The 26906-nt window shown below is 38.8% G+C and overlaps 1 protein-coding gene and 1 long non-coding RNA gene across 3 annotated transcripts in view; one reads left to right on the top strand and one right to left on the bottom strand.

The window, feature by feature from the left end:
- Nucleotides 1–1249: 1249 nt before the first annotated feature.
- CYP51A1 (cytochrome P450 family 51 subfamily A member 1) lies at nucleotides 1250–24387 on the bottom strand. The gene is made up of 10 exons (XM_009002488.4): nucleotides 24080–24387; nucleotides 21378–21476; nucleotides 18214–18390; nucleotides 16552–16678; nucleotides 15312–15486; nucleotides 12691–12810; nucleotides 12088–12283; nucleotides 6988–7083; nucleotides 5863–6031; nucleotides 1250–2657 (listed from the first exon to the last, which is right to left on the bottom strand). Exons 1-10 carry the CDS (start codon nucleotides 24248–24250, stop codon nucleotides 2479–2481), a joined length of 1509 nt encoding a protein of 502 aa, XP_009000736.2. The 5' UTR covers nucleotides 24251–24387; the 3' UTR covers nucleotides 1250–2478.
- A 376-nt stretch (nucleotides 24388–24763) lies between these two features.
- Nucleotides 24764–26906, top strand: part of LOC108593038 (uncharacterized) — a 66703-nt gene continuing 64560 nt past the window's right edge. For both annotated transcript variants that reach the window (XR_008473535.2, XR_008473533.2), the window contains exon 1: nucleotides 24764–24973. This is a non-coding gene — a long non-coding RNA (uncharacterized LOC108593038). The remainder of the gene's footprint in view (nucleotides 24974–26906) is intronic.

The raw sequence follows: 26906 nt of genomic DNA, 5'->3' as shown, positions 1-26906 counted from the left end.
ACTATTTATACCTAATACAGTGTGAACAGTATGCAAATAGTTGCTAATATTGTATTCTTTTTATTATTGTGGGGTTTTATTTTTAATATTTTGAACCTGCAGTTGGTTGAATCAGAGTATGCAAAACCCAAAACTATAGGGGGCAAACTATACTTAAATTTTCCACAATAGAAGCTGGGTTCCAATAAGAAGAATTCTAGAAATAGCAAACATACTCTAAAGCAGTTAGTTGAAGGTGCAGTTTATGGGTAAAAACCTTTTTCAGCTAGCATGGCTTGCCATTCAAGGCCATTCTGCTCTACGAGACAGTGGAGAAAAGAGCAGATGGACAAATTATCTGATCAAGATGAGTTCACTGCCACTGTTTGACCACCATGCCTCCTTATGATATTAGGCCTCTGCAATCACACTTGTTTTTGCTTCTCAATAATTAGTCTGTGATTAAAAATGAAGTGTTAAGTCTAATACTATTCACTAAACAGACTAGCCTTATCTCGGGTTTGTAACTAGATACTTCAAGAAATCTATAACATCTGAAATATGAAAATATCTGAGATTTCTATTGACAAAGTCATGTACTGCTAATACTAGTGTGGTATGTTGCCCAAATTCATAAATGAATTAAACACTAAATTGCAATTGGAAATTAGTGCAAATAATTTCCAGACGTGGTGGTGGGCACCTATATAAAAAATTAGCCAGACGTGGTGATGGGCACCTATAGTCCCAGCTACTCGGGAGGCTGAAGCAGAAGAATTGCTTGAACCCGGGAGGCAGAGGTTGCACTGATCGGAGATTGCGCCACTGCAGTCTAGCCTGGTAACAGAGTAAGACTCCATCTCAGAAAAAAAAAAACAGTGCAAATAAAGATGTAATTTTCCCCACCCAAGTTCTTAGATTCCCTGACAATGCTCAATGAAGCACATACTTTACAATTCATGAATACAGACTATTTTTTCAAAGAGAATTTTAATGTGAAAAATTAGCAGAGATTCTGCCTTCACAATTAGAGTTTAGCATAAGTCTTCCAGACTTTTAAATAAAAGAATTGTAATATACATAAGGGAAAATATTTTGGCATCATCTAGTGAAAACGGACTATGTGGTCTTTTTTCAGCCATCTCATAGGCTCCCAGTTACAATTTGAGATAAGTTGATTCCTCAACAGAATGTGCTTAACAGAAAGGACCAGTTACTCCAAAGGACCTTGTTTCAGATTATCTTAAAGCCAGAATTCACTGATCTCACATTTTATATTTAAAAAGAAGAAAGTTTATTAGCTGTTTTAATCAACATAAGTAGTAACAAACATCCCTAACTGGATTCTAGAGAGGAAGCAGAAACAACCTGAGCCAAAGAGAAATAAAATTATCCCCTAAGGATTTGACTTTGGACTTCCACATAAATGTCATCTTGTAGAACTAGATACGTATTTTATCAGATAGGTAAATATGTAATATTCAGTGATTAGATCAAAATACATGAGCAGTCTTTAGCAATAATAATTTCATTACTTTTAGGAAATCTTATCAAATATGGTCCTACATCTCTTAAATGTCCTATATGCAGTGATTTTAGTTAAAATCCCAAAGGAGGCTGGGCGCAGTGGCTCATGCCTATAATCCCAGCACTTTGGGAGGCCGAGGCGGGTGGATCACGAGGTCAAGAGATCGAAACCATCCTGGTCAACGAGGTGAAACCCCTTCTCTACTAAAAATACAAAAATCAGCTGGGCATGGTGGCACGCGTCTGTAATCCCAGCTACTCGGGAGGGTGAGGCAGGAGAACTGCTTGAACCCAGAAGACGGAGGTTGTGGTAAGCTGAGATCGTGCCATTGCACTCCAGTCTGGGTAAGAACAGTGAAACTCCGTCTCAAAAAAAAAAAAAAAAAAAAATCCCAAAGGATATATATTTTTTCCTATAACGTCTCCATTTCTATCATCATACCAAAACAATTAGTATTCTCTTATTCAAGACTTTAGATGTTCGTTTATTCCCTACCCCTCCATCCTCACACACACAATAATTGCCCAGATAAATAATAACCTGTGGTTTTTCTAAGTATCTCACTGGAATTTTTATTCTTTATGCCTTGCAGGATTAGTCCAAGATTTGGATACCCTAAACTTATTTGCCAAGAGCTATTGTGTAGCTCTTAAAATATTGTACTCTTAAAATTACTACCTGGAAATTATATTATTTAGAATCTGCCAATTCCCTAGATCCCCCCTGAACAATTGTTTTGCTAATAAACTTCATGAAAGCACATGTGTATAAGTTTCATAACTATTAGAAAATGTTTCAAATGCTATTACATTTGATAGAACCATTCAGTTAAAATACTAAATGACAAATTGGCTTCTAGAATTACTCATAAAAACAGTACACCACAAGAATTGTTTTGTACACTTCATTCTCTTGGAATGGTTTTGTGGCTTACAGTGATGATCACATATATTAGTTCCTTGTAGCCTTTTTCATTTTGATCTTCGTTTGTAATGGATAACTGGGTTTTCAGGGGTGTGAATCATAGTCGTATAATTCACAGTGGGAAAGTATCCATCAATGAGATCAAATTCATATAAACGAAGCATAGTTGACCAAATTGTCTTAATTTGAACATAGGCAAAATTTTCCCCAATACAACGATGACGCCCTAAAAAAAAAAAAGTCATAAGAATCAGTTTAAATTTTCTTATCCCTTTTAGCCTGAGGTGATAATATTTGTTTATCTACATTTTAGATGAACAGCAAATGTACAGATAGTATAATAAAAAGATGATATTCTTTTCACATAAAAAGGTGAATTATTAAAAATTCCAGGAGATTTTCGATTATCACATTTTAGGAAAACAGTCCTTGGCTAATCACATCACTTTTTCAATTACTTTTTCTGAAAATATGTATCTGGGTTAAATATATGGAAAGTTTGAATCATAAGATGGTAATCTAGTTTGGGAATATAGTAGAATATTTTGTTTCTGTCCAAGAGGGTCCTAATTAAATGTCAGTATGAGAACCTTCCAGCCAAAATTTCAAATGCCATTATAAATGATTATGGAAGAAAATTAAATTATTGAACCCAAAATAATACATGTACTAGAAAGTCACATACATGTAGAAACTGACAAACTGATTCTAAAATACATATGAAAATGCAAAGGACCTAGGATATCCAAAGCAATCTTGGAAAAATAACTCAGTTGGAGGACTTTAAACAAACCAAATCTGACTTCAAGACTAAAGTGGTACTGGGTAAGGATCAACAAATAGATCAATGGAACAGAGCAGAGAGCCCAGAACAGAATATTTTTATGGTTATTTGATTATCACTAAAGACAGCAAAGCAAGCCAATGAGGAAAAGAAAACCTTTTCAACCTAAGGTCCAGGAATAACTAGATATTACATGGGGGGAAATGAAATTCAACTCCTATGTCACACCATACTCAAATATTAATTCAAGAAGAGTCACAAACCATGATGCTAACACCATCGAATTTTAGTAGAGAAGAACAGGAGAATATATTCATGACTTGGGGGCTAAGCAAAGATTTTAAGATAGAGCCAGAAAGCAAACCATTTAAAAGACTGATAAATTAGACTTAACTAAAGGTTATTCATTTGTCAAAACTCGATGTTGACTTAAGATTTGGGCATTTTGTTGCAAGATTTTTCATCAAAAGAAAAAAATTAAACTGATACTGAGTACTTAGCACAGTGCTTGCTTGACTCATAACTGTACTTATTTCTAGGAATGACATAAGATGAGCATCTATAAATCAATCCATATCTCAAATATAACAACTAAAGAGAAGCTTGGCTTACAAGAAGAATAGTCAAAGGATTTAAACACAATAAGCAAGAAGTATCCTAACTGAATCAACAGAAAAATAGATAAATTCTGAAGATTCACAAAATGCAACATTATGAAAATGAATGAACTATATGCACCAACATAAATAAGCAGCACAATTACTAAGTAAAACAATGAGTAAAGAATTTAGAGACATTTAATGTGATATTTAACAAGATTAACATGATGATCATATATCCCTCCCCCTACAAATTCAAGTTCATCCAGAACCTCAGAATGTGATCTTATTGGGAAATAAGATCTTTATCTGTGTAATTATTTAAGATGAGATCACCCTGAGTTAGGGTAGGCCTTAGATCCAATGACTGGTGTCCTTATAAGAAGGCCACATGAAGATACAGAGATGTGAACAAGAAGAAAGCCTGTTGAAGACAGAGGTAGTGATTGAAGTGATGTAGTTACAAGCCAAGGATTACCAAGAGCCACCAGAAGATAGGAAGATGCAAGGAAGGATTCCCCTTGTAGAACCTTAAGGAGGAGCACAATCCTGCCAATACCTTGATTTCATACTTCCAGCCTCCAAAACTGAGAGAGAATAAATTACTATTGTTTTAAGCCACTCATATTGTGGTAATTAGTTACAGAATCCCTAGGAAACTAACAAATAGATCGAAAAAAAAGATTGAGGAGACATTATATCTTTACTCAAATATCTTATACAATGTAAGTTCAGAGACTATTAGGACCAACTATAAATGGGATGTTAAAAGGAAACAGCTTTCAGCTGTCTAAAAATGACAGCTGTCCAAAAATGGAATGAACTATCATATAAGGTAACTGAACAACCTGCAACCCATTTCTAGTAAAGCTCAAGTGAAAAACCAGATAATTATTAGTTTAGAAATGATTCCTCTTTGGGGCAGAATTTGGACTACAGAAGGAATACTCGTCTCATCTATTAACGATCTATGATTCTTTGGCCAGGCAGCATGGCTCACACCTGTAATCCCAGTACTTTGGGTGGCCGAAATGGGCAGATCACTTGAAGCCAGGAGTTCGAGACCAGCCTGGCCAACATGGTGAAACCCAGTCTCTAATAAAAATACAAAAATTAGCTGAGCATGGTGGTACACACTTGTAATCCCAGCTACTCAGGAGGCTGAGTCACTTGAACCCAGAGGTGGAGGTTGCAGTGAGCCGAGATCTTGTGCCACTGCACTCCAGCCTGGGTGACAGAGCAAGACTCTATCTCAAAAAAATAAATAAATAAAAACTATGATTCTTTTATATACTATGTTATATACCACAGTATTAAATTTATAAATAAAGATCTTAAGTTCCTAAAGGATTTTATACTTTATATGTGAAAAAAGTGTGACCAATGACAAGTCATCTCTCATCTAAATTATCCCTTTAGAAAGACTAAAGTCATAGAATATAGTTTAATCAGTACAGAGAACCAATGGATAGAAAAATTACTGGAGAAACAAGGGTATACCTAAATTATTTTTAGGATCTTGGAAATGAAATTTGCAAGCCTACACACAATCTGCCCAAAGTTAAAGACATTTTATCATAAGGATACTCACAGAGAGCCAAAATGTTGACCAACAATCCAGAAAAGCTTTAATTTTAAAAGACTACCTTTACTCTTTTGTGAAATGTTAGTAACCTTTTATGAAAGTTAACCAAAAATAATTCCCTGAATGGTGGGCTGACCCATTCTCTTTAAAAGAGAATTCACAAAGAGCTTTAAATACAGTTATAAGGGAATATAATGGTGGACTATAAAAATTAGACCTAATAAAACTAGACAGGTTAGGAGGTAATGAAGCATTATACAGGGATTCATAGAACAATTCCATTTAGTACAAAGGAAATATTTTTCTCCAACTTACAAAGATTCTACTCTTATAAAAGTTTGTAAAAATGTCCCTATGGAAAATGGAGAGATAATCTGTAAATACAATTCATATGGAATATTTTGACAGAGACAAATATGTTAACAGAACAAATAACTTCCAATCTAAAATATAATCATCTTACCAGCTCCAAATGGCACATAGGCAAACTTTTCTCCTAATGCTGGGTTATCCTGTAAGTAGCGATCAGGATTAAAGTCCAGACGTTCTACCCATGAGTCCTTAAGTCTTTGGTTGACAGTAGGAGAAACACACACCTGATGTCCTGGAGGAATGGTATAACCTGCCACAGTCTGTAAACAAGAGCCACATATTTCATTAGAGGATTTTAAAATGTACTGCCAAATGATAGGATCACTGTGTAATAAACCATTAATATGCATGGGATAGTCAGATGCTCCTTGACTTGTAACAGGTTTACATCCTGATAAATCCATCATAAAGTCAAAAAATTGTAAGTTGAATCATCATAAGTCAAGGACCATCTGTAGATATATTTAAAAACTGGCTAGATAATAGGCAAACTAAAAATTATTTTAACTCAAGATGATTTCCAGTGAGCCAGCATTGGGTTGGAAGTACACAGCACACAAATTCAACCCATAATGCTTTGGAGGTAGGGTTGGAATTTCAGGGAGGCTTTCACTATCCAATTTGTACACTTCACACGAACAATTTTTTGCAACAAAATATTATTTTTAAAACCAAGACAAATATATACTCTCATTCTTAAAACCCCAATTGTTAAAGAAAAATGCAGAGCATGATTAGCATGTATATGATTTACAATTATGAGAAAATATCTATTTAGAATATGTAAAACTGATGATTCTATAGAAGTTACATATTTTTTAATTTTAAAAAATTCTCTTTTATGTTACTCTACTTCTTTTTTTTTGAGACAGGATCTTGCTCTGTTGCCCAGGCAGCAGTGCAGTGGCATGACCATGGATCACTGCAGTTTCAACCTCCCAGGCTCAAGCAATCTACCCACATCAGCCTCTGTGTAGCTGGGACAACAGGGGCACGTGCCACTATAGCCAGCTAATTTTTTTTTTTAATGTTTGTAGAGATGAGGTCAGTCTCACTATGTTGCCCAGGCTAGTCTCAAATTCTGGGCTCAAGTGATCCTCCCATCTTAGCCTCCAAAAGTGTTGAGATTACAGGTGTCAACCACACCCAGCTATTTCCTCTTTTTGATAAATAAAAACTGGGAGTATAAGGGGGAAGACGTAGCCAAGATACTCACCTGAGGAGTTTTAGCCATTCTCATCATGGTCATTATAGGAGGTCTAAGTCTTAATGTTTCTTTTATACAGCGATCAAGTAAATTTAGATCCTTGAGCTAAAATGAGAAATTATTTTCTGATTGTTATAAATAACATACTTCAACAGTACAAAAAATTAATTTAACTTCTAGTTAGTACAAGACAGCTTGCATTCCAGCTAAAAGTACAGAGGTAACTGGTTCAGGGTGGCTGGGATTATCATGCTCTATTACTGTCCATGGTGAAAAAGGAAGGCAAGACAGCAGAAAGAGAGGCGATCATCCTGAAGAATGAAGTAAGGAACTACAAAAATTTAGTCCTCCAAAAAATGAAAGCATTAGCAAAAATCACAATGTCAACTTTTTCAAAATTCTGGAAGATTAACCAAAGGCTTGTAACAATCTAAGGAGAGTTAATTCAAGAAAAAGAAATCTGAATCGTGGTAAGGAGACTAAACTTTGTGGTACTCTCAGTTGTATTTCTCTCATTCTCCTCTCCCTAAATCCATGTTAACCCCAGAAACCAGCAGCATGACAACCTGTGAAAGCCAGAAGCCTAACAACTATTAGAGGAGCCAGAGCAAATTTTTCAAAAATAATCGGCAAAAATTGTTTAACACTGAAGGCACCTGAGGTGGTGATATCAACTGATGCTACCAAGGGACAGAATAAGAAGTTTAAAAGGGAAAATTGGGGAATGAGATGTCCACAGGAGACTTTGAAAAGTTCCAACATAAGGAAATCTTGAAGGCCAAGATCTGAGAAGGTTCTATTCTTTCACCTCTGGCTGACCTGCACACACAGGTAGTGAAGGCAGATTTGTAACTGCCTGTTGGAGTGTTCATAAAACACACACACACACACACACACACACACACACACACACAGTCTTTCAGCAAAAGCTAGGAGACTGGCTGTTCAAAGCACTTCAATAAATCTCTGTCCTAATATTAGATGCTCACTAAAATAAGCAAGCAGAGATTTCAGTGACCTCACTGGATGAAGAATTACATAATTCACCTAGAAAAGGCAGTAAACGAACAGCAACAGCAGCAGCAATAACAACACCACCAATAAACCCAGGGAGAAGGGCATCTGATTTCCACAGTTGCCACATTATTTCAAATGTACAGTTTTCAACAACAAATTACAGAAATATGAAAGTATCGCTCATACATAGAAAAAGAAAGCCGTTTAATAGAAACTATCCATGAAGAAGCCCAGACACTGGACTTACTAGATAAAGAATTTAAATCAGCTAGTAAAAAGTCAAAGAAATAGAGTAAAATATGTTTAAAGGGTCAAAATATAAAACAATGCCTCACCAAATAGAGAATATCAATAGATTTTTTTTTTAGAGAACCAAATAGAAATTTGGGAATTGAGAAGTATAAAAACTGAAATGAAAAATTCACCCGAGGGGATCAACAGCAGGTTTGAACTGGCAGAAGAAAGAATAACATCACATAAATAAAATAATAAAACACTTAAAAATACATTTAACAAGAGACATTTAACTATTGTGCACTAAAAACTATAAAACATTGCTGAAAAAATTTAAAGAATTAAATAATAGAAAGACATCCATGTTCATAGATTTAAAGACTAAAATTGTTAAGATAGCCACGCTCTCAAATTAATAGAGATACACTGCAATTACCGTCAAAAATCTCAGAGAGTTCTTTCCAGAAATTAACAAACTGACCCCAAAATTCATATGGATATTAAAGGGAATAGGACTAGCTAAACACCCTTGAAAAGGAAAAAATCAGAGGACTCACACTCCCAAATTCAAAACTTATTACAAAACTACTATAATGGCAACAGACTAAATATATCAATGGAATAGAATTGAGTCCAGAAATAAAGCCTTAAATTTATGGTCAAGTGGCTTTTTAAAAATTATTTATTTTTTAAGAGACAGGGTCTTGCTGTGTTCCCCAAGCTGGACCCCAAGACCTGGGCTCAAGCTACCTTCCCATCTCAGCCTCCCAAGTAGCTGAGAATACCGGTATGTGTCACTGTGCCTGGCTATAATAGATTTTTTTACAAAGACAATTCAATGCAGAAAAAATTGTCTTTTCAACAAACAGAGTGGGACAACTGAATAACCACATACAAAATAATGATGACCTCATACCATATACATAAATTAATTCAAAATGGATCAAAGACCTAAATGTAAGATATGAAACTAAAACACTAAGAAGAAAACACAGAAATAAATCTTCATATACTTTGATAGGGCATTGGTTGCTCTGACACCAAAATCACATTAAAAAAAAAAATACATAGGCCGGGCGCGGTGGCTCAAGCCTGTAATCCCAGCACTTTGGGAGGCTGAGGCGGGTGGATCATGAGGTCAGGAGTTCAAGACCAGCCTGACCAATATGGTGAAACCCCGTCTCTACTAAAAATACAAAAATTAGGTGGGCATGGTGGCGTGTACCTGTAATCCCAGCTACTCAAGCTAAGCCAGCAGAATGGCTTGAACCCAGAGGATGGAGGTTGCAGTGACCCAAGATTACACCACTGCACTCCAGCCTGGGTGACAGAGCAAGACTCTGTCTCAAAAAAAAAAGGAACAAGATGTGAGCGGACATTTCTCCAAAGATATACGAAAGCCAAAGAGCACATCGTAAGATGCTCTACATCATTAGTCAGCAGGAAAATAAAAAATCAAAACAAGATACTGGCTGGGCACAGTGGCTCACACCTGCATTCCCAGTACTTGGGAAGGCCAAGGCAGGCAGATCACTTGAGGTCAGGTGTTCGAGACCAGCCTGGCCAACATGGTGAAACCTCATCTCTACTAAAAATATAAAAATTAGCCAGGTATGGTGGTGTGCACCTATAGTCCCAGCTATTTGGGAGGCTGAGACAAAAGAATTGCTTAAACCCGGGAAGTAGAGGTTGCAGTGAGCCAAGATCATGCCATTGCACTTGAGCCTGGGCAGCGAGACTCCGTCTCAAAAAAAAATCAAGTAACAAGTTCGGTGATGAGGTGGAGAAGTCAGGACCAACATATACTATTTAGTGAGATTTGAAAGTGGTGCAGCCACTTTTAAAAACAGTCTGGCAGTTCTTCAAAGTTAAAATATGACCCAGCAATTCTCCTCCTAGGTATGACCCCCCCAAAATTGAAAACACATGTCCACATAAAATCAGTCTACAATTGTTTAGAGCAGCATTATTCGTAATAGTTGAATAGGTGAAAACAATCCAAATGTCCATCAACTTGATGAACAGATAAATAAAACAATGACTGAAGTACTGATACATGCTACAGCACAGATGAACCCTGATAACATGCTAAGTGAAACAAGCTAGTCACAAAAGACTACATATTATATGATCCCATTTATATAAAATATCCAGAATAGACAAACTCATAGAGGCAAAAAAGAGATTAATGATTTCCAGGGGCAGGGGTCAGGAAGAATGAAGCATGACTGCTAATGGGTACTGGCTGTCTTTTGGGAGTGATGTAAAGGTTCTAAAATTAAATTATGATGATGGTTTCCCAACTCTGAATATGCTAAAAACCACAAAGTGTACATTTTAAATGGATGGATTTATGGTTTGTAAATATATCAATTAAGCTGTTATTTTTAAAGTTACTAAAAACAAGAATGAGTATTGAGATATCACTACTGAGCTTACAGAAATAAAAAAGGATTATGAGAATTCTAAGAACAATTGCCCAATTTGCCAACAAATTAGGTAATCTAGATGAAATGGACAAATTCCTAGAAAGATATAAACTACTTTTACTTGGTATATTCTCTGGAGTTTTTGGAAAAAACAAAAAAAAAGAGAGAGAGATATAAACTACTGAAACTGACATAAGAAGAAATGGAAGGAAGAAACTTGTAACAAGTAAATTGAATTGGTAAACAAAGTCTTCCCACAAAGAAAAGCACAGACATAGATGATTTCACTGTTGAATATTAGCAAATATATAAAAAAGGATGAACACCAATCATCCACAAACTCTTCAAAAAAAATAGAAGACCTGTAATCCCAGCACTTTGTGAGGCCGAGGCAGGTGGATCACGAGGTCAAGGGATTGAGACCATCCTGGTCAACATGGTGAAACCCCGTCTCTACTAAAAATATTTTAAAATATTTTAATAGCGCATGCCTGTAATCCAAGCTACTCGGGAGGCTGAGGCAGGAGAATTGCCTGAACCCAGGAGACGGAGGTTGTGTTGAGCCGAGATCGCACTATTGCACTCCAGCCTGGGTAACAAGAGTGAAACTCCTTCTCAAAAAAAAAAAAAAAGAAGAAAAAAAGAACACTTCCAAATTCATTCTATGAGACCAGTATGATCCTGATAACAAAACCAGTCAAAGACATGACAATGAAAGAGATCAATATTTTTTATGAAGATAGATGCAAAAATCATCAACAAAACACCAGCAAACTGAATGCAATAACATATAAAGAGAACTATGCACCGTAACAAAGTAAGATTTATCCCAGGAATATAATTTACATCTAAAAAATCAGTATAATACACCATATTAATATAGAACAAAAAACACAAAAGATAACAGGAAGAGGATATAACCTACGTTTGCTTCCAAGATGGAATGTCAGGTTGGGCAGGCAGTGAGTTCTCCTCTCTTCCTTTCCACCCAGCAAGCTGTGTGTAGTGTTTGTAAATGTCTAGTCCTCATTATTACTACTACTACTTTTAGAAGTCTCTGCTTATGCACAGGCCACTCTAGACATGTAGAATTCTAAGTAATTGAGAGGTTTCTACACTTTGTAAGACACATAACATGCACATAATATCCTCTATCTACAGAAGCCAGACTTTGAACTAGAGGAAATAAGTACTAAAGAAACATCTTCAAGGATCTCTAAGGCATCAACCCAAAACATATCTGATAAAGCTTAATAAGAAGCAATAACATTAACATATTTTGGGTAAAGTTATGGAGAGTTTGCTAAAAATAGAGAAGCTGATCAGTTGAAGCTATAGTATACATAAAATCTCAAATTGTCCCTTTTAAAAATTAGCCTCAGATACTCAAAGTCAGAAGGCAGCAATGAAACTGAAAAATCTAACAAACCTGGTCATAAGTTAAAGGAGGCAGATCCTCTCCACAGACTGTTTTCTGTTCTAAATAACATTTTTCTTGAAGTGTTTTGTCTCTGGCCAAAAAGAAGCCCATCCAAGCACTAGTAGTTGAAGATGTATGCTGCCCTGCCAAGAGCAGTCCAATAAGCATCCCTGCTACTTCATCATCGGTTAAAGGACGCCCATCTCTAAGGAATGAACCAAACACACAAATTTAACATTTTGGCAGATACATTTTATGCCTCAACCTTTAAATAAAGTGTCATAATGAAAATATTTTTCAAGTATAATAGTCTCTTATATTTGTCTATCACAAGTCAGAGTTTTTTTTTTCTCTTAGGGAAGAGACAAACCAGTAGAAAACAATTTTGATTACAAGACTCCATTATAGTTCATTAGCAAACGTTCACCATACCCAGTCACTGGGATTACAGTAAGACAAAGGATGTCAATAGTTTATGTTTCAACAATTTAAAAAGCCCAAAGATCATAGCATTTATTCTGCCAGCATCACTGTTTTTAACTGGAAATATTATTTGTATTTTAATGTATCATTTCCTGCTTCAGCTTAATATGTTATCTGAATAGCTCTTACTTGTAGGTAGAATCTAGTAAAGTTTGGAGAATGTCATCAATTTTTTCTTCAGACTGTCTGCGTTTCTGGATTACCTTATAGAAAATATTCTTTATTTTCCAATGAGCTCTGTCCCTCCGTCTGTAATTAAAAGATAAAGATGATTTTTTAAATAAAGAAACACTTTCTAGGATCAAATTCATTTTGAAAACCAGGTCCTAGGATAAGCACCTTATTTAATTAACAACGAACTCTAATGACTAAAATAATTGACAAAAAAATTGACAAATAATTGACAAAATAAATAATTGACAGAAACAGGAAAATATTGGAAGTCATTAAACTCTTACATTGTTAAAAATATTCATAGTCCCTAAGGGTAAGAACTATGCTTTAGTTAACATATATGTCCCAGATTCTTAACACATTACCTGTATTCAAACTATAGGCCTAAAACAAGCAAGAAATTCCTTTAGAAATTTTCCAGTTCAACAGAAAGTAGAATAATCTTTTAAATTAACATGAAATTCCAATTTTAATATCAAATCAAGTCTTAAAGAGGTTGGTTCTTCTATGGAATCTGATTCTACTTTTCACTTTCTAATACAACAGTTTTTTGTAGGGGGCAAAAATACGAGAAGATTCAGAAAACAAGTTTAGGTCAACTCCTAAACTTTACCTTTAAATAGTATGTTCACTATGTAGCAGGAACCATGTTAAGTGTTTTACATGAATTACCCACTTGTATCTTCCTGTGAGGTACATACTATTAACCTCAATTTATAGCTAGCTGCATAAGATCACATAGAAAACAAACATTGGAGCTGGAATTTAAAACTAGGTCATCTGACTCCCAAGCCTCCTCTTAAATCAAGCCTTCTAATAAAAACTCCTACCCTGTTTCATTTACAAGACTGTTAGTCTGTTATTAAGGACTGACCAAGACCATATGTACAGAAGAGAAGATGTCAAAGCTTAACAGTATGAACACAATAGAACCAAGAAAACATAGGCCTGTTTAAGAAAGTGAATGGAGTAATCTGGTTAAATTAGTTGGTATAAGTAAAACAAAGACTAGGCCAGAATGTGAAGGGTCTAACATAACAAGCTCAAGAATTCTGACTTTATCCAAGAGACAGAGCAGGTAGAAACAGGTAGGTAGAAATGCACATTTATGGAGACCCACTATGGGCCCAGGGCTATGCTGGATGTTCTAATATAATACATATGAAACATTTCAAAACTGCAAAGCTCCTTGAAAATATAAGGTATGACGAGTTCCAGAGAACTTTAAAGAATCTCTCCTGGCTCTCCCTTTTACTCCCGCTCCTCTTTTATAACTAAATAGGGCAGAAATAGAAGGAAAAGGGACTAGCAATCTAACTCCTCCCCATCCACTTAAACACCTAAACACAAATGAATCAACAAAAGTATAGAAAGCCTACTAATACACAAAACACTAAGCTATAGGTCAAGTTCTAAGAGCAATATTTCTTTATATCAGAGGCAATCCCTGCCCTTAAGAAACAGAAAATTATGCGGGGACTTACGCTTGTAATCCCAGCACTTTGGGAAGCCAAGGATCACAAGGTTAGGAGTTCACAACTAGCCTATTAAGAAACAGAAAATTACATGGGGACTAACGCTTATAATCCCAGCACTTTGGGAAGCCAAGGATCACAAGGTTAGGAGTTCGCAACCAGGCTAACCAACATGGTGAAACCCTGTCTCTACTAAAAATACAAAAATTAGCTGGGCATGGTGGTGTGCGCCTGTAATCCCAGATACTCAGGAGGCTGAGGCAGGAGAATCGCTTGAATCTGGGAGGTGGAGGTTGCAGTGAGGCGAGATCGCATCACTGCACTCCAGCCTGGGTGACAGAGCAAGACCCCATCTCAAAAAAAAAAAAAAAAAAAGAAACAGAAAATTAAATAAAGGCACAAATACTCAAAACAAAGAAACTTTACAATACAATAAAAAACTACCAAAGATTTCAAACAAATGGTTAGAGGAGGGCTATATCACTTTTAGGTATAGCCCAGAGACTTTCCTGAGGATAAGGAATATGTGAGGTAATTAGGCCTTTAAACTAGGCTGGGCTTAGTGGCTCACACCTGTAATCCCAGGACTTTGGGAGGCTGAGGAATGTGGATCACTTGAGGTCAGGAGTTAGAAACCAGCCTGGCCAACATGACAAAACCCTGTCTCTACTAAAAACACAAAAATTACTTGGGCATGGTGGTACATGCCTGTAGTCCCAGCTACTCAAAAGGCTGAAGTAGGAGGATCACATGAACCTAGGAGGCGGAGACTGCAGTGAGCCGGGATCACGCTACTGCACTCTAGCCTGGGCAACAGAGCAAACCCTGTCTCAAAAATAAAAACAAAAAAATAAATAAAATAAAATATTAGACTAGACAGATAATAAATCACCTTTTTAATAAACTGAAACTTACTTTAAATCAACTTACTATATAAAGAAAACCTGTCTTGAATTCTTATAGAAGAATGGGGGTTTATAGTCTTACCTATTTTGTATGTTTTACTTGTTTAATTTTTATCTTTGTTAAGACAAAGCATACCAACACTACAATAATTATACAAAGTTAAATAGCTGAGGGTAATATCTTCTTTATCCATACCTGAAACTAGGCAAAGGCAGCCAACCTGGTAACAGCCAGGCTGCATGGCTGAAACCTCCATCCAAATCCGCATATAGCTGTGCCACCTTTTCATTGAGTTGACTTCTGATTTCCTTTCCATGCAAACAATGGCTAGCTGTTAAAATTATGAGCTCAGAAAGAGCTTCAAACACATCTAGGGGAAAAAAAGATTATTCTCATTACTAGTTCCAAGAAATAAAATAAAATTGAAAATAAAAACAGAACTCAAGAACAAATAAGATCCTATTTATATCATCAAAAAAAATCTATAAATAGACATGTGACTATGCACAACACTGAATAAAGAGGGGCAATAAACCAAACTATGGGAAGTACCCCGTCCCTCTGAACAGTCAAAACAGATGCCAGAAACACATCTCAAAACTTCATTCATGAGCACTTCATGAAAAGAATAAATGTGGTTGTTCGATTTCCAGGTCACATATAACAAAAGTAGCAAAAAGGTTATTTATAGTGTATATGACAATAGGGTACTTCCCAAGGAGTGGTAGCCAAAGATTGGATTATTTCCCAGGTTAAAAGTAGGAAGATCAGGACTAAAATGGAATTACTGTCCATATATTTTTAAAAAAACTATAATCATCAATTAGCATATCCTAACATGAGACAAATGCACCAGGCAAGCATAATTTGATGACACTCAAATAATAAAAATTATCCAATAATTTTCTGTTAATTCCACACTTACTAAATGTAATTCCAACGATCATTTGGCTTTCTAATTCTATTTGCCAATAAAGAGAAGAACAGTAAATATTCTGGATTTCTTGATTCTGTAATTATATGTCCCACATGCATTATTATATTGGCATTCTAATTTACACATTAGTTCGTTGTATGGTTAGAAAATACTTCATATCAACTTAAGTATTCCAAAAACAAAGATTCTGGGCCTTTTATAGAGGCCAAAGGCCAGACCCAGAATGTAGTGACCCACGGTCCTGGATCTTGCTGCCCAGTGGGCAGATGTTACTTCCTACTATGGGCACAGCAATTGCTTCTGAAAGGCAATACTTAACTGCAGTCCAGTATAAAGACGGGATTCTCAGTTACAACTTCAGGGGAATTATTACTTATCCCTCCCATAAATCCAAGGTAGTTTTACATATACTGTCATTTGTTTTCTATTCGCTACACACATATATACTCTACTTTTCATTCAGAGAAGTAGAAATGTTAGGACAAACATTTTGCTTACTTTTTTCTCCACTTTCTCCCCAACTCTGAAAGTATTCCTTTGTTTCTTTTTCAATTATAGAAACATGCTGTTTAAAGTGGGCTATGTTAAGGCCACTTTTTAACATTTTCTTCTGCTCCAAAAAAACCTTCAAAAAATTTAAAAAGGGCATCCAGCATTAAAACACATTTTTGTTTCATCATAAAATCCATTTGGTTATTATAACTATGTAACACTAACACAACTAATGGTTTTAACTCTTCGGGCATTTATATTTTAAGAGTCTAAATGAATAGATATATCTGACTCTAAATGAATAGAGACTAAATGAATAGATATATCTGAGCAGAGGGATTTTCCAGGGCCCTCTTTATTGGCCTTGAGGAGAGCCATTCATTCTCTCATCCCCATCACTAGAAACAACATTTAATGCTAACTTTCAACTGCTATACTAAGGTACTGGCTAATGTATGTTACATTCACAGCTAGAGCCTACACCAAGCACTGGGGCCAACTGTCTGATTTGTGTTCCATATCAACTTTTTTTTTTTTTTTTTTTTTTTTTGAGACGGAGTTTCGCTCTTGTTACCCTGGCTGGAGTGCAATGGCGTGATCTCAGCTCACTGCAACATCGGCCTCCCGGGTTCAGGCAATTCTCCTGCCTCAGCCTCCCGAGTAGCTGGGATTACAGGCATGCGCCACCATGCCCAGCTAATTTTTTTTTTTTTATTTTTAGTAGAGACGGGGTTTCACCATGTTGACCAGGATGGTCTCGATCTGTTGACCTCGTGATCCACCCGCCTCGGCCTCCCAAAGTGCTGGGATTACAGGCTTGAGCCACCGCGCCCGGCCCATATCAACTTAAAACAATTTCATATTTGACTTTTGAGGGTAAAACATACACATAGATGTACCCACACCTGAAGTAGTTGCATTAAAAGAGGACTTTTAAAGTTGGCAATGTCTAAACAGCTCTTAGGTTAGAATTTCAGGCAGGAATGGGTAGGAAGTACTTTTGAAGAAATAACAGGATTGTCTTATAATCCTTTCAAATTAAATCCCAGTAAGCTAAGCTATTGATTCCATTATTTGTAAGGAAACCATTTAATATTATTTACCCCATGCCAGCAAGTATAAAACAAAATACCCCTTACTTATCAGTTATCCACGGCCTTTCTTCTCATGATTCTTCACACTTTTGAAGCAAAGAATAAATTGCTTCTACATTTTTTTTATATTATTTTTGTTTGGTTGGTTGGGGTGTGTGTGTGTGTGTGTGTGTGTGTGTGTGGTTTTGTTTGTTTGTTTTTGAGACAGAGTCTCACTCTGTTGCCCAGGCTAAAATGCAGTGGTGTGATATTGACTCACTGCAACCTCCACCTCCTGGATTCAAGTGATCCTCATGCCTCACCCTCCCAAGTAGCTGGGATTACAAGTGTGCACCACCACTCCCAGATAATTTTTGTTCTTTTAATAGACACGGGGTTTCACCATGTTGGCCAGACTGGTCTTGAATTCTTGGCCTCAAGTGATCCACCCAACTCGGACTCCCAAAGTGCTGGGATTATAGGCATGAGCCACCATGCCTGGCTGTCTCTACATTTTAAATGTATAATGCCTTACTATTAGCTATAACTACTGAAATACAAATTTGTCTTTATTCATGGTAATAGTGTCACCTACTGGATTAGGCACATCGTATGCAACTCCCTTCCCAAACACAGGTGTTGTCAGGCGACTGTAGACATCTTCTGCATTCAGGTCTTCATTTTTACTATTAAAAAGCAGTGCAGCGGCATCACTCCCCAGAAGGTAAGTAAATGTCTTGCCTACCATGGTAAAACTAAATACAGGTCCATACTAAAAAGAGAAAAATACAAACAGTGATGTTACAAAAAATATGCAACACTAACACACTAACTGTTTAAAATCACAAAGAATGCATTATTGAAAAAATAAAGACACACATAAACTTTAAAGCAATTCTTTTCATCTTGTCACACTCCTTCTTCCTGTTTTTGTCCAAATTTATAATTATGTTTATCCAGTTGCAAAAGTAGTATAAATACAACTGCTATTATGCTTTTTTCATTTTATATTGACAATATTTTCTATTGTCTACATAGACATCACAATGTTAATTTACTTGACTCTTTCATTATTGGACATATGGGTAATATGTCAGGGTTTTTTTTAGTTATTATAGCTAATTCTGTGATAAACACCTCTGAGAACACAGACTTTTTTTTCTCCCCCCCACTTTGGTTTAAAAAAATTTACAGGACTAGCCAAAGAATCTGACCTTTTTTTTTTTTCTGCCAGGTTGGAGTGCAGTGGTACAATCTCGGCTCACTGCAAGCTCTCCCTTCCCAGATTCAAGCGATTCTCTTGCCTCAGCCTCCCTAGTATCTGGGACTACAGGCCTGCAACACCACGCCCAGCTAATTTTTGTATTTTTAGTAGAGATGGGGTTTCACCACGTTGGCCAGGATGATCTCGATCTCTTGACCTCATGATCCACCCACATTGGGCTCCCAAAGTGCTGGGATTACGGGCATGAGCCACCACGCCTGGCCGAATCTTACCTTTTCTATACTACCTGCAATGTGAAGACACTAAAAGTTTATTTATTTGTTTTATCACTATCTCACCTACACTAAATGACTTCATTTTTTTATCTTTTTATTAATTTGGTTAGGTGATAAATGCTTTCCCTTGCAGTTTTCTGGTTATTACTGAAGACTAGACTCTGGGGGGTATAATCATGAACAAAACTACTGTCCCGGACTCACTAAGCTTAGTCTATTGGGAAAAATATAAATTAATCAAATAATCACATTAACAAACATAAAACTGCAAATGTGACAAAAAAAAAGCAACTCTGTGATAGAAGAATCTAAAAGAGGGAGAACTAAAAGAGGAAAAGACAACTGAGTCAAGACCAAAAGAACGAGTAGTTTGGTAGCCAAGCATACACAAAGGCCCTAAAGGTAAGAGAAATAGAAAAAAGATGAATGTTGAGTCTGAGGCAGCACTAGACCATACAGAGCCTCATAAGCCAAGTTTTTAAATGGGTGACACTTAAGAATTTTTCAGAGAAAAAGGAAAGATGCAGTTGACAGAGAAGTCAATAATACACTGAGAAAAGATATAACAGTAAAAAGTTCCTGAGACAAAAGAGGGATGGAGAGTTCAGCCTCCGATAAAAGGCAAAATATAGTTGTAATAAAATCAAAGTGGTAGAACACACTGAGCCAGGACATAAGATTCTGGAGCCAGAGTGCCTGTGTTCAAACCCCAGCCCCTCCACCTATTTGCTATATGACTTTGAAGAACTTAACCTCTGTATGCTTAGTTTCCTTCACCTATTAAATGGTAATAATAATGGTAGCAGTTCTTCATAGAGCTGCTGTCAAATTTTATATACAGGGCAGAGAAGAGTACCTTGGCTTACTCAGTAACTTATGGACTTATTTTCCATTATTATTATCATTAATAAAAGTATAGGCTCAGAAGTCAGACCATGTGTAAATCCTGGCTTGGCCACTGTCTAACAGTAAGTCCAAGAAGAAATTATAAAACCTCTCTGCTTCTCAGTTTTCTCATCTATAAAACAAATATACCTGAAGGGGTTTTTGCAGAGCTTCAGTGAGATGATCTTTGTAAAGCACTAAGTACTGGCATAAAGTAAGTGTTTTATAATTATTACTGTGATAGGAAGAAAAGAGAATAGGATTACTATATAAACACAAGCAGGTTTGTATATTTGCAATTGAGAAAATGAGGAAGTTCCCTTTGAATGGCTTCCAATCTTTGTCTCCTAAATCAATGTTTTTAATCATTGTCTCCTAAACAGGAGACAAAATCATCTGCTTTGATGGAGAGGTAGAAAGATTCAGAAGTTTAGAAAATGAAGGTTTGAATTAGTCATTGTAGTGAGTGGAAAAGTAGGCCAATCACAAGAACATAATAGGACTGTGGAGCAGTGTTCAAATTTCATTAAGGGTAGGTAATCATAAAATCAGGAAGAAACTAATCTGGTGCAAGGAAGGAGACAATAACTAGCTGCCTCCAAAAGTGACTTGCCAGTTGAACACAATGAAAAGATGCAGGGTCCAGGAAATTTAAAGTACAGTATTGGCAAGAGTGTAATGGAAATGACATGTCATGGATCCAAAGTGGAAAAAGGAAAGTGAAGAAAAAAAGGCTGATGGATCAGGAGAAAGTAAATGGAATGCAAGATCTAATGAGGTCAAAGACAGTTATAATTTAAGGAGTTGTACAAGCAAACCAGGAGAAGGTATTATTTAAGAATAGGATATCTAAATTAATATTGTGGAGGTGAAACACTTAAGAGTGACAAGTCCAAAGTGAGACTGTGAAGTAAATGGTTTAACTAGCACAGGAAAGCTCATTAGAGAGGCTATGGTGACATGTGGGTCATCCAAATGGACAGTGAAATCATAGAAGATGTATACAGCAGGTTAGAACCCACAGATGCATGGTGAAGAAAAATCAGGGTTGGTTTTAATTAGTATTAATTAATATCAATTTTAGTGACAACCAGTGAATAGAAATCTCAAAACAGTGGTTTTTAAACCATAGTTGCCAGAACCATAGGTTTCCTCAGTGTGTCTCGAAGATGATCCCAGGTCACAGGAGAAGCTAAAAGGATAGGTATCTGTAAGACACCATCTCTTAAACCAGAGCAGTTTCCATTTTGTTTCCTATACCGAGGATACGTATAAGATTACAATGTTTTTAAATGTTCTGGCACTTTTTAAAAAAAATTTTAAAAAGCACTTCTCTAAACTAGTTTCTTTTCCTCTAATTATTGGAAGACTTACCTTCTCATATGCATTTTCTAGAAATTCAATTGGACTTTTCCCAAATGCTATGGCATGCCCAAGGAATGGAATCGGGGAGAAAATGTATGGAGGACTTTTCTACAAGAGAAAAAAATAATAAATTTAGTTCTCATTTCATTTCAAGAGAGAAACCCAGTTTTATTTGATGACCAAACAATTAAGCAAAATAGTTTTTAAGACTTAAAAAAAAGTTACCAATAAAAAAAAAAAAGGACACATCAGAAGTAACTTGAAAACAGCCAAACTGCAAATATGTTAAGACAGTAGCTATTTGTAAAAAGAACAGAAACTCAAAGCATGGTAAAAGATAAATGACTAGATAGACACAAAGGCACTGTAACTTTAAATAATGGACACTGTCCAGAATATGTTCAATTATTATTGGTGTCTCCAGGCAACTTTTCTAACCATTAGTAGCAAAAAACCAAAAAGGTCAAACTACACTTGTCCCTTGGCATTTGTGGGGTTGCAGGACCCTCTCACAGATACAAATCCAGCAATGCTCAAGTCCCTTATATAAAATGGCAAGGTATTTGCATATAACCTATGCACATCCTCTCATATACCTTAAACCATTTCTAGATTACTTACAATACCCAATACAGTGTAAAGGCTATATAAATAGTTGTTAAACTGTGTTTTTTATTTGTATTATTTTTTATTGTTGTGTTATTTTGTATTGGGGTTTTTTCCAAATATTTTAGATCCACACTTAATTGAATTCCCAAATGTGGAATTTGGGTCCCCAGAGAGCTCATGTATTGTTTCTTCACCACTTACTTCAACTTCTCCTCACAATTTTAGTCCCACAGTCTTGCTTAAAGAAGATATAGAAAAAGACAAATCATAACTTGAGGTATAGAAAGAAGGGAAATGTTTAAAAGCCACAGTAATTTCTCAGTAAACAATCCATTTCATGCTTCTCTCACTGCAAGTGAACTAGACCCACTGATTTTAGAGAATAGATCAGCTCTAGCAAGAACTCTAGCATTCATCATAAAAGATACTTTAGATGCCACAAAATGAGACCTGCAAATTACAACATTAGGTATCCTGGAAATCAAATTTGCAATAACAAAAAAGGGTAATACTCCTCAGATCTCTGGTGGTCTCAAATAGAAAGGAGCCCCACAACCTCACAGTACTCATCAGCTAAGAGAACTACCTTTAAACACTAAAGGTAACTTTGTCTTTCCAGAGACAAATACCACTTCCTTAAAAATCCCATATGTAGGAAAAATAATAATAACTCTGCCTTATACCTGGTATGGTTCAAACAAAAATTATTTTAAAAGCGACTTGGTCAAAAGTTTGTACACTGCATTGTCAGTAAAAGGGTAGTTTGGGCAGGGCGCGGTGGCTCACGCCTGTAATCCCAGTACTTTGGGAGGGTGAGGCGGGAGGATCATGAGGTCAAGAGATCCAGACCATCCTGGCCAACATGGTGAAATCCCGTCTCTACTAAAAATACAAAAATTAGCTGGGTGTGGTGGCGCGCACCTGTAGTCCCAGCTACTCGGAAGGCTGAGGCGGGAGAATTGCTTGAACCCAGGAGGCAGAGATTGCGCCACTGCACTCCAGCCCGGCGCCTGGCGACAGAGTGAGAGACTCTGTTTTTTTTTTTAAAAAAAAAAAGGTAGTGTTAAAAAGCTACTTATTGCTGACTGTAAAAGGTACTTCCATCAAATAACATTTGGGAGGTTGAAAGTTAGGTTAATAAAGCTGTTAAATTAGAGAAACTGTTTTGGTTTTTTGTTGTTGTTGTTGTTGTTGTTTGAGACGGAGTCTCTGTTGCCCAGAATGGAATGCAGTGGCGTGATCTCGGCTCAACCTTCACTCATATACTTCAAGAACCCGCCTTCTAGGTTCAAGCAATTCTCCTGCCTCAGTTTCCCGAGTAGCTGGGACTACAGGCGTGCGCCACCACACCCAGCTAAATTTTTTTTTTGTATTTTAGTAGAGATGGGGTTTCACTACTTTGGCCAGGCTGGTCTGAAACTGCTGACCTCAGGTGATCCCCCCGCCTCGACCTCCCAAAGTGCTGGGATTACAGGCATGAGCCACCGCACCCGGCCAAGAAACTGTTATTTTATTACCATCCGAGGCAGGTCCTTACCACACTCCAGTCACTCCCACTACCACACTCTACACATCCTCCTTAATGTGGATATAAGCTGCCATTAGGGGCACTGTTACAGCCCATAGAACCTTGAACTACACAGGGCAGCCTCCAGGATGACGGCCCAGCTGCCAAAAAAGCATCGCCATCAGGACCCCAACCAAGGGCCCCAACGACCACGGGGTTGTTCAAAGCCACAGCCGCCAGTCCGGTCACTGCCACCAGGGGCACCACTGCCGCGGTCAGTACACCCATCAATCACTACGACCATAAATGCGGTAACCACGACCCGACCAGGTTCAGATACACAGCCAGGAGGCCAACAAGGCAACGGCGGGCGCTACCGCCAGCGCCACCAGCAGCACTGCGGACGCCGCAGTCACTACTCCAGCCACGAGCGCGACTGCCACCACGGCCACGCCAAGCAAGGCTGCGGTCCCCGCCCCCAAGTCCAGCCAGCTAGGGCACAGAGCAGGTCGGGGCCATGGAGCCTCCCACGCCAGCCCTTCGGCCGCCTCAGCGGCGGCGCTCACCCCACTCGGGCCCGAAACAATGTACGTACCGCCCCTACTGGCAGCTGGACCAGGTGGCCGGCGGCGACACGGAACAGGTAGACCAGGCTGAGGGTGAAGGTGCAGGCGATCAGCAGCATGGACAGGAGGTTGCCGCCTGTCACCTTCTCCATCGCCTGACCCAGCACCGACCCACCCGCCTGCAGCAAGCCCAGCAACATTATCCTGGCCGCCGCCGCCACTCCACTTCGCCGTAGACACTGGAGGCCGAAGTCGCCACCGCTCCTCCTAATCGACGGAGCAAGAGAAGCTGGTAGATGGGAGCCTACAGGCGGCCCCGGCCCCCAGGTCTCCTACTAAACCCAGCCCCAGCCCTCGGGTCCCACGCGCGCCACTCCTTGCGTCACAGAACGGGGTAGGGTCTGCCGCTGGCCACACCCCTAAAGAACACTGTGATTCGGCAGTCTTCTTGCGCGGGAAAGGGGACCTGAGGAAGCGGGCTGCGCCTATGGCACAGTGGTACAGGGCCAGAGGAGAACGTAGCTTAAGAGGCGATCAGTCCCTGAGAATCGCAGGCAACCCGGTTCTGTGTGCCCGGGTGTGGGGCACTAGGACACGGTGCTGGAGGCGCTAGGCGGAGGGATCTCAGGGCGAGCTCGACAGGCGGTGGCGCGCTCTGTGATTGCACCGCTAGCCTCTGAGGTGATCTCGGCCTATATCGCGTCAGCGGGGCTGGAGGCGTGAGCACCGCCCCCGGTCCGGCCGCGGGGAACAGTGGCACCTCACCCCGTTCTGGAGCTACGTCCTATGGACTCCGACAGCCGCAGATAAGCCCTCGGGGACCGGGGTTGTGAAACGCGAGGTCGTGAAGACGCCAGCCACATACCGAAGGGTGGGATGGTGAGATCAGCCCCGTCCCACCCCAATTAAAATCCACCTGACAGGTATTAATATGCCTCCATAAAGAACAGATGTTGGTGATTAGGGATGCTGGATTTTACGAAAACAAATTTTCCAAAATAATTGTAGATGTTATAGGACGTCGCGAGCCATTTGAGGCACCATTCCCCAAGGACGCAGCTTACTCTGAAGGTTTAGCGGCCGGAAGGATTCTGAAGTTGAGTTCGGTCTTGCAGCCACAATCAACCTTCACTCATATGGCTTCCCATAAGCGTCTCCCGTAACTACCAAATTTAACTCCTTCCAGATCACTCACAGGAGCACCTGACCAGATTCATTTATTTACTCAATGTTAAGAACTAGGTTTTGTGCTAAGCTAGGAAATAAGAGTAGCGAATGAGACCAAACTGCAAGGCCCTGGTTGGACGAGTAGGAATATTCAGTTGCCTGCGGGACACCTCTACCTAGAGATCTGACATTCATCCCGGAGTTAGTAAATCCAAAACTAAACCCGTTGTCTCCTCCTATCTGCCCCTCCTATAATGCCTATGAAGAAAAGGCATCACTGTGCACACTGTGGCCCTTCTTCTCCAAGCTTCACATCTAATCAGTCATCAGATCCTATAATTCCACCACCTTAAAAGTTTCACCCTTCCTATTGCCACTGCCTTAGGCAAGGCCCCATTATCGCTTGTCTGGATTGCTTATATGATATCCTATCTGGTCTTCTTTCTTTAAAGCATGTCTAACCTGCGCGGTGGCTCACACTTGTAATCCCAGCACTCTGGGAGGCTGAGATGGGTGGATCACCTTAGGTCAGGAGTTTGAGACCAGTCTGACCAACATGGAGAAATCCCGTCTCTACTAAAACTACAAAATTAGCCGGGCGTGGTGGCTCATGCCTTTAATCCCATCTACTAGGGAGGCTGAGGCAGGAGAATCGCTTTGAACCTGGGAGGTGGAGGTTGCGGTGAGCCGAGATCGAGCCATTGCACTCCAGCCTGGGCGAGAGAGCGAGACTCGGTCTCAAAAAAAAAAGGAGCCGGGCGCGGTGGCACGTCCTTGTAGTCCCAGCTACTCTGGAGGCTGAGGTGGGAGGATTGCTTGAGCCCAGGAGTTCTGGGCTGTAGTGCACTATGCTGATCGGGTGTCCGCACTAAGTTCGGCATCAATATGGTGACCTCCCGGGAGCAGGGGACCACCAGGTTGCCTAAGGAGGGGTGAACCGGCCCAGGTCGGAAACAGAGCAGGTCAAAACTCCCGTGCTGATCAGTAGTGGGATCGCGCCTGTTAATAGCCACTGCACTCCAGCCTGGGCAACATAGCGAGACCCCCTCTCAAAAAAAAAAAGGAAAGAAATAAAGCATGTCTAATTTATCCTCCACACTGCTACCACTTCTTGGGTCACTAAAGCTATGTTGTAATCATCCACACGGGTTTCCTCTATTAGAAGATGAAATTGAGAATAGGCATAATGTTTTTGTTTTTGTTTTGAGACGGAGTCTCCCACTGTCGCCCAGGTTGTAGTGCAGTGGTGCGATCTCAGCTCACTGCAATCTCGGCCTCCTGGGTTCAAGCAATTCTGCCTTAGACTCCCTAGTAGCTGGGACTAAAGGCGTGCACCGCCACGCCCATCTAATTTTTGTGTGTTTTTAGTAGAGACAGGGTTGATGGTCTTTATCTCCTGATCTCCTGATCCACCCGCCTCTGCCTCCCAAAGTGCTGGGATTACAGGCGTGAGCCACCACGCCTGACCATGTATTTTTATATTCTGTGTTTATCCTAACACATATCACAGCAATTCTCCAAGCATGATCCATGGCCACCTAGAGGTCCCTGAGACTCTTTCAAAGAGTCTTCAGCATCACAGCTTTTTATAACCATGCTGTTATTTGCTTTTTTTACTGCTGGAATTTACACTAATGATGCAAAATCAATGGTGAATAAAACTTCTAGGGCCTTAGCATACAAATAAAA

Source organism: Callithrix jacchus, chromosome 11, assembly GCF_049354715.1.
Source record: "Callithrix jacchus isolate 240 chromosome 11, calJac240_pri, whole genome shotgun sequence".
NCBI classification, from domain to species: Eukaryota; Metazoa; Chordata; class Mammalia; order Primates; family Cebidae; genus Callithrix; species Callithrix jacchus.
Note: the sequence above shows the minus strand (reverse complement) of the source record. Positions and strands in the feature narration are given on the sequence as shown.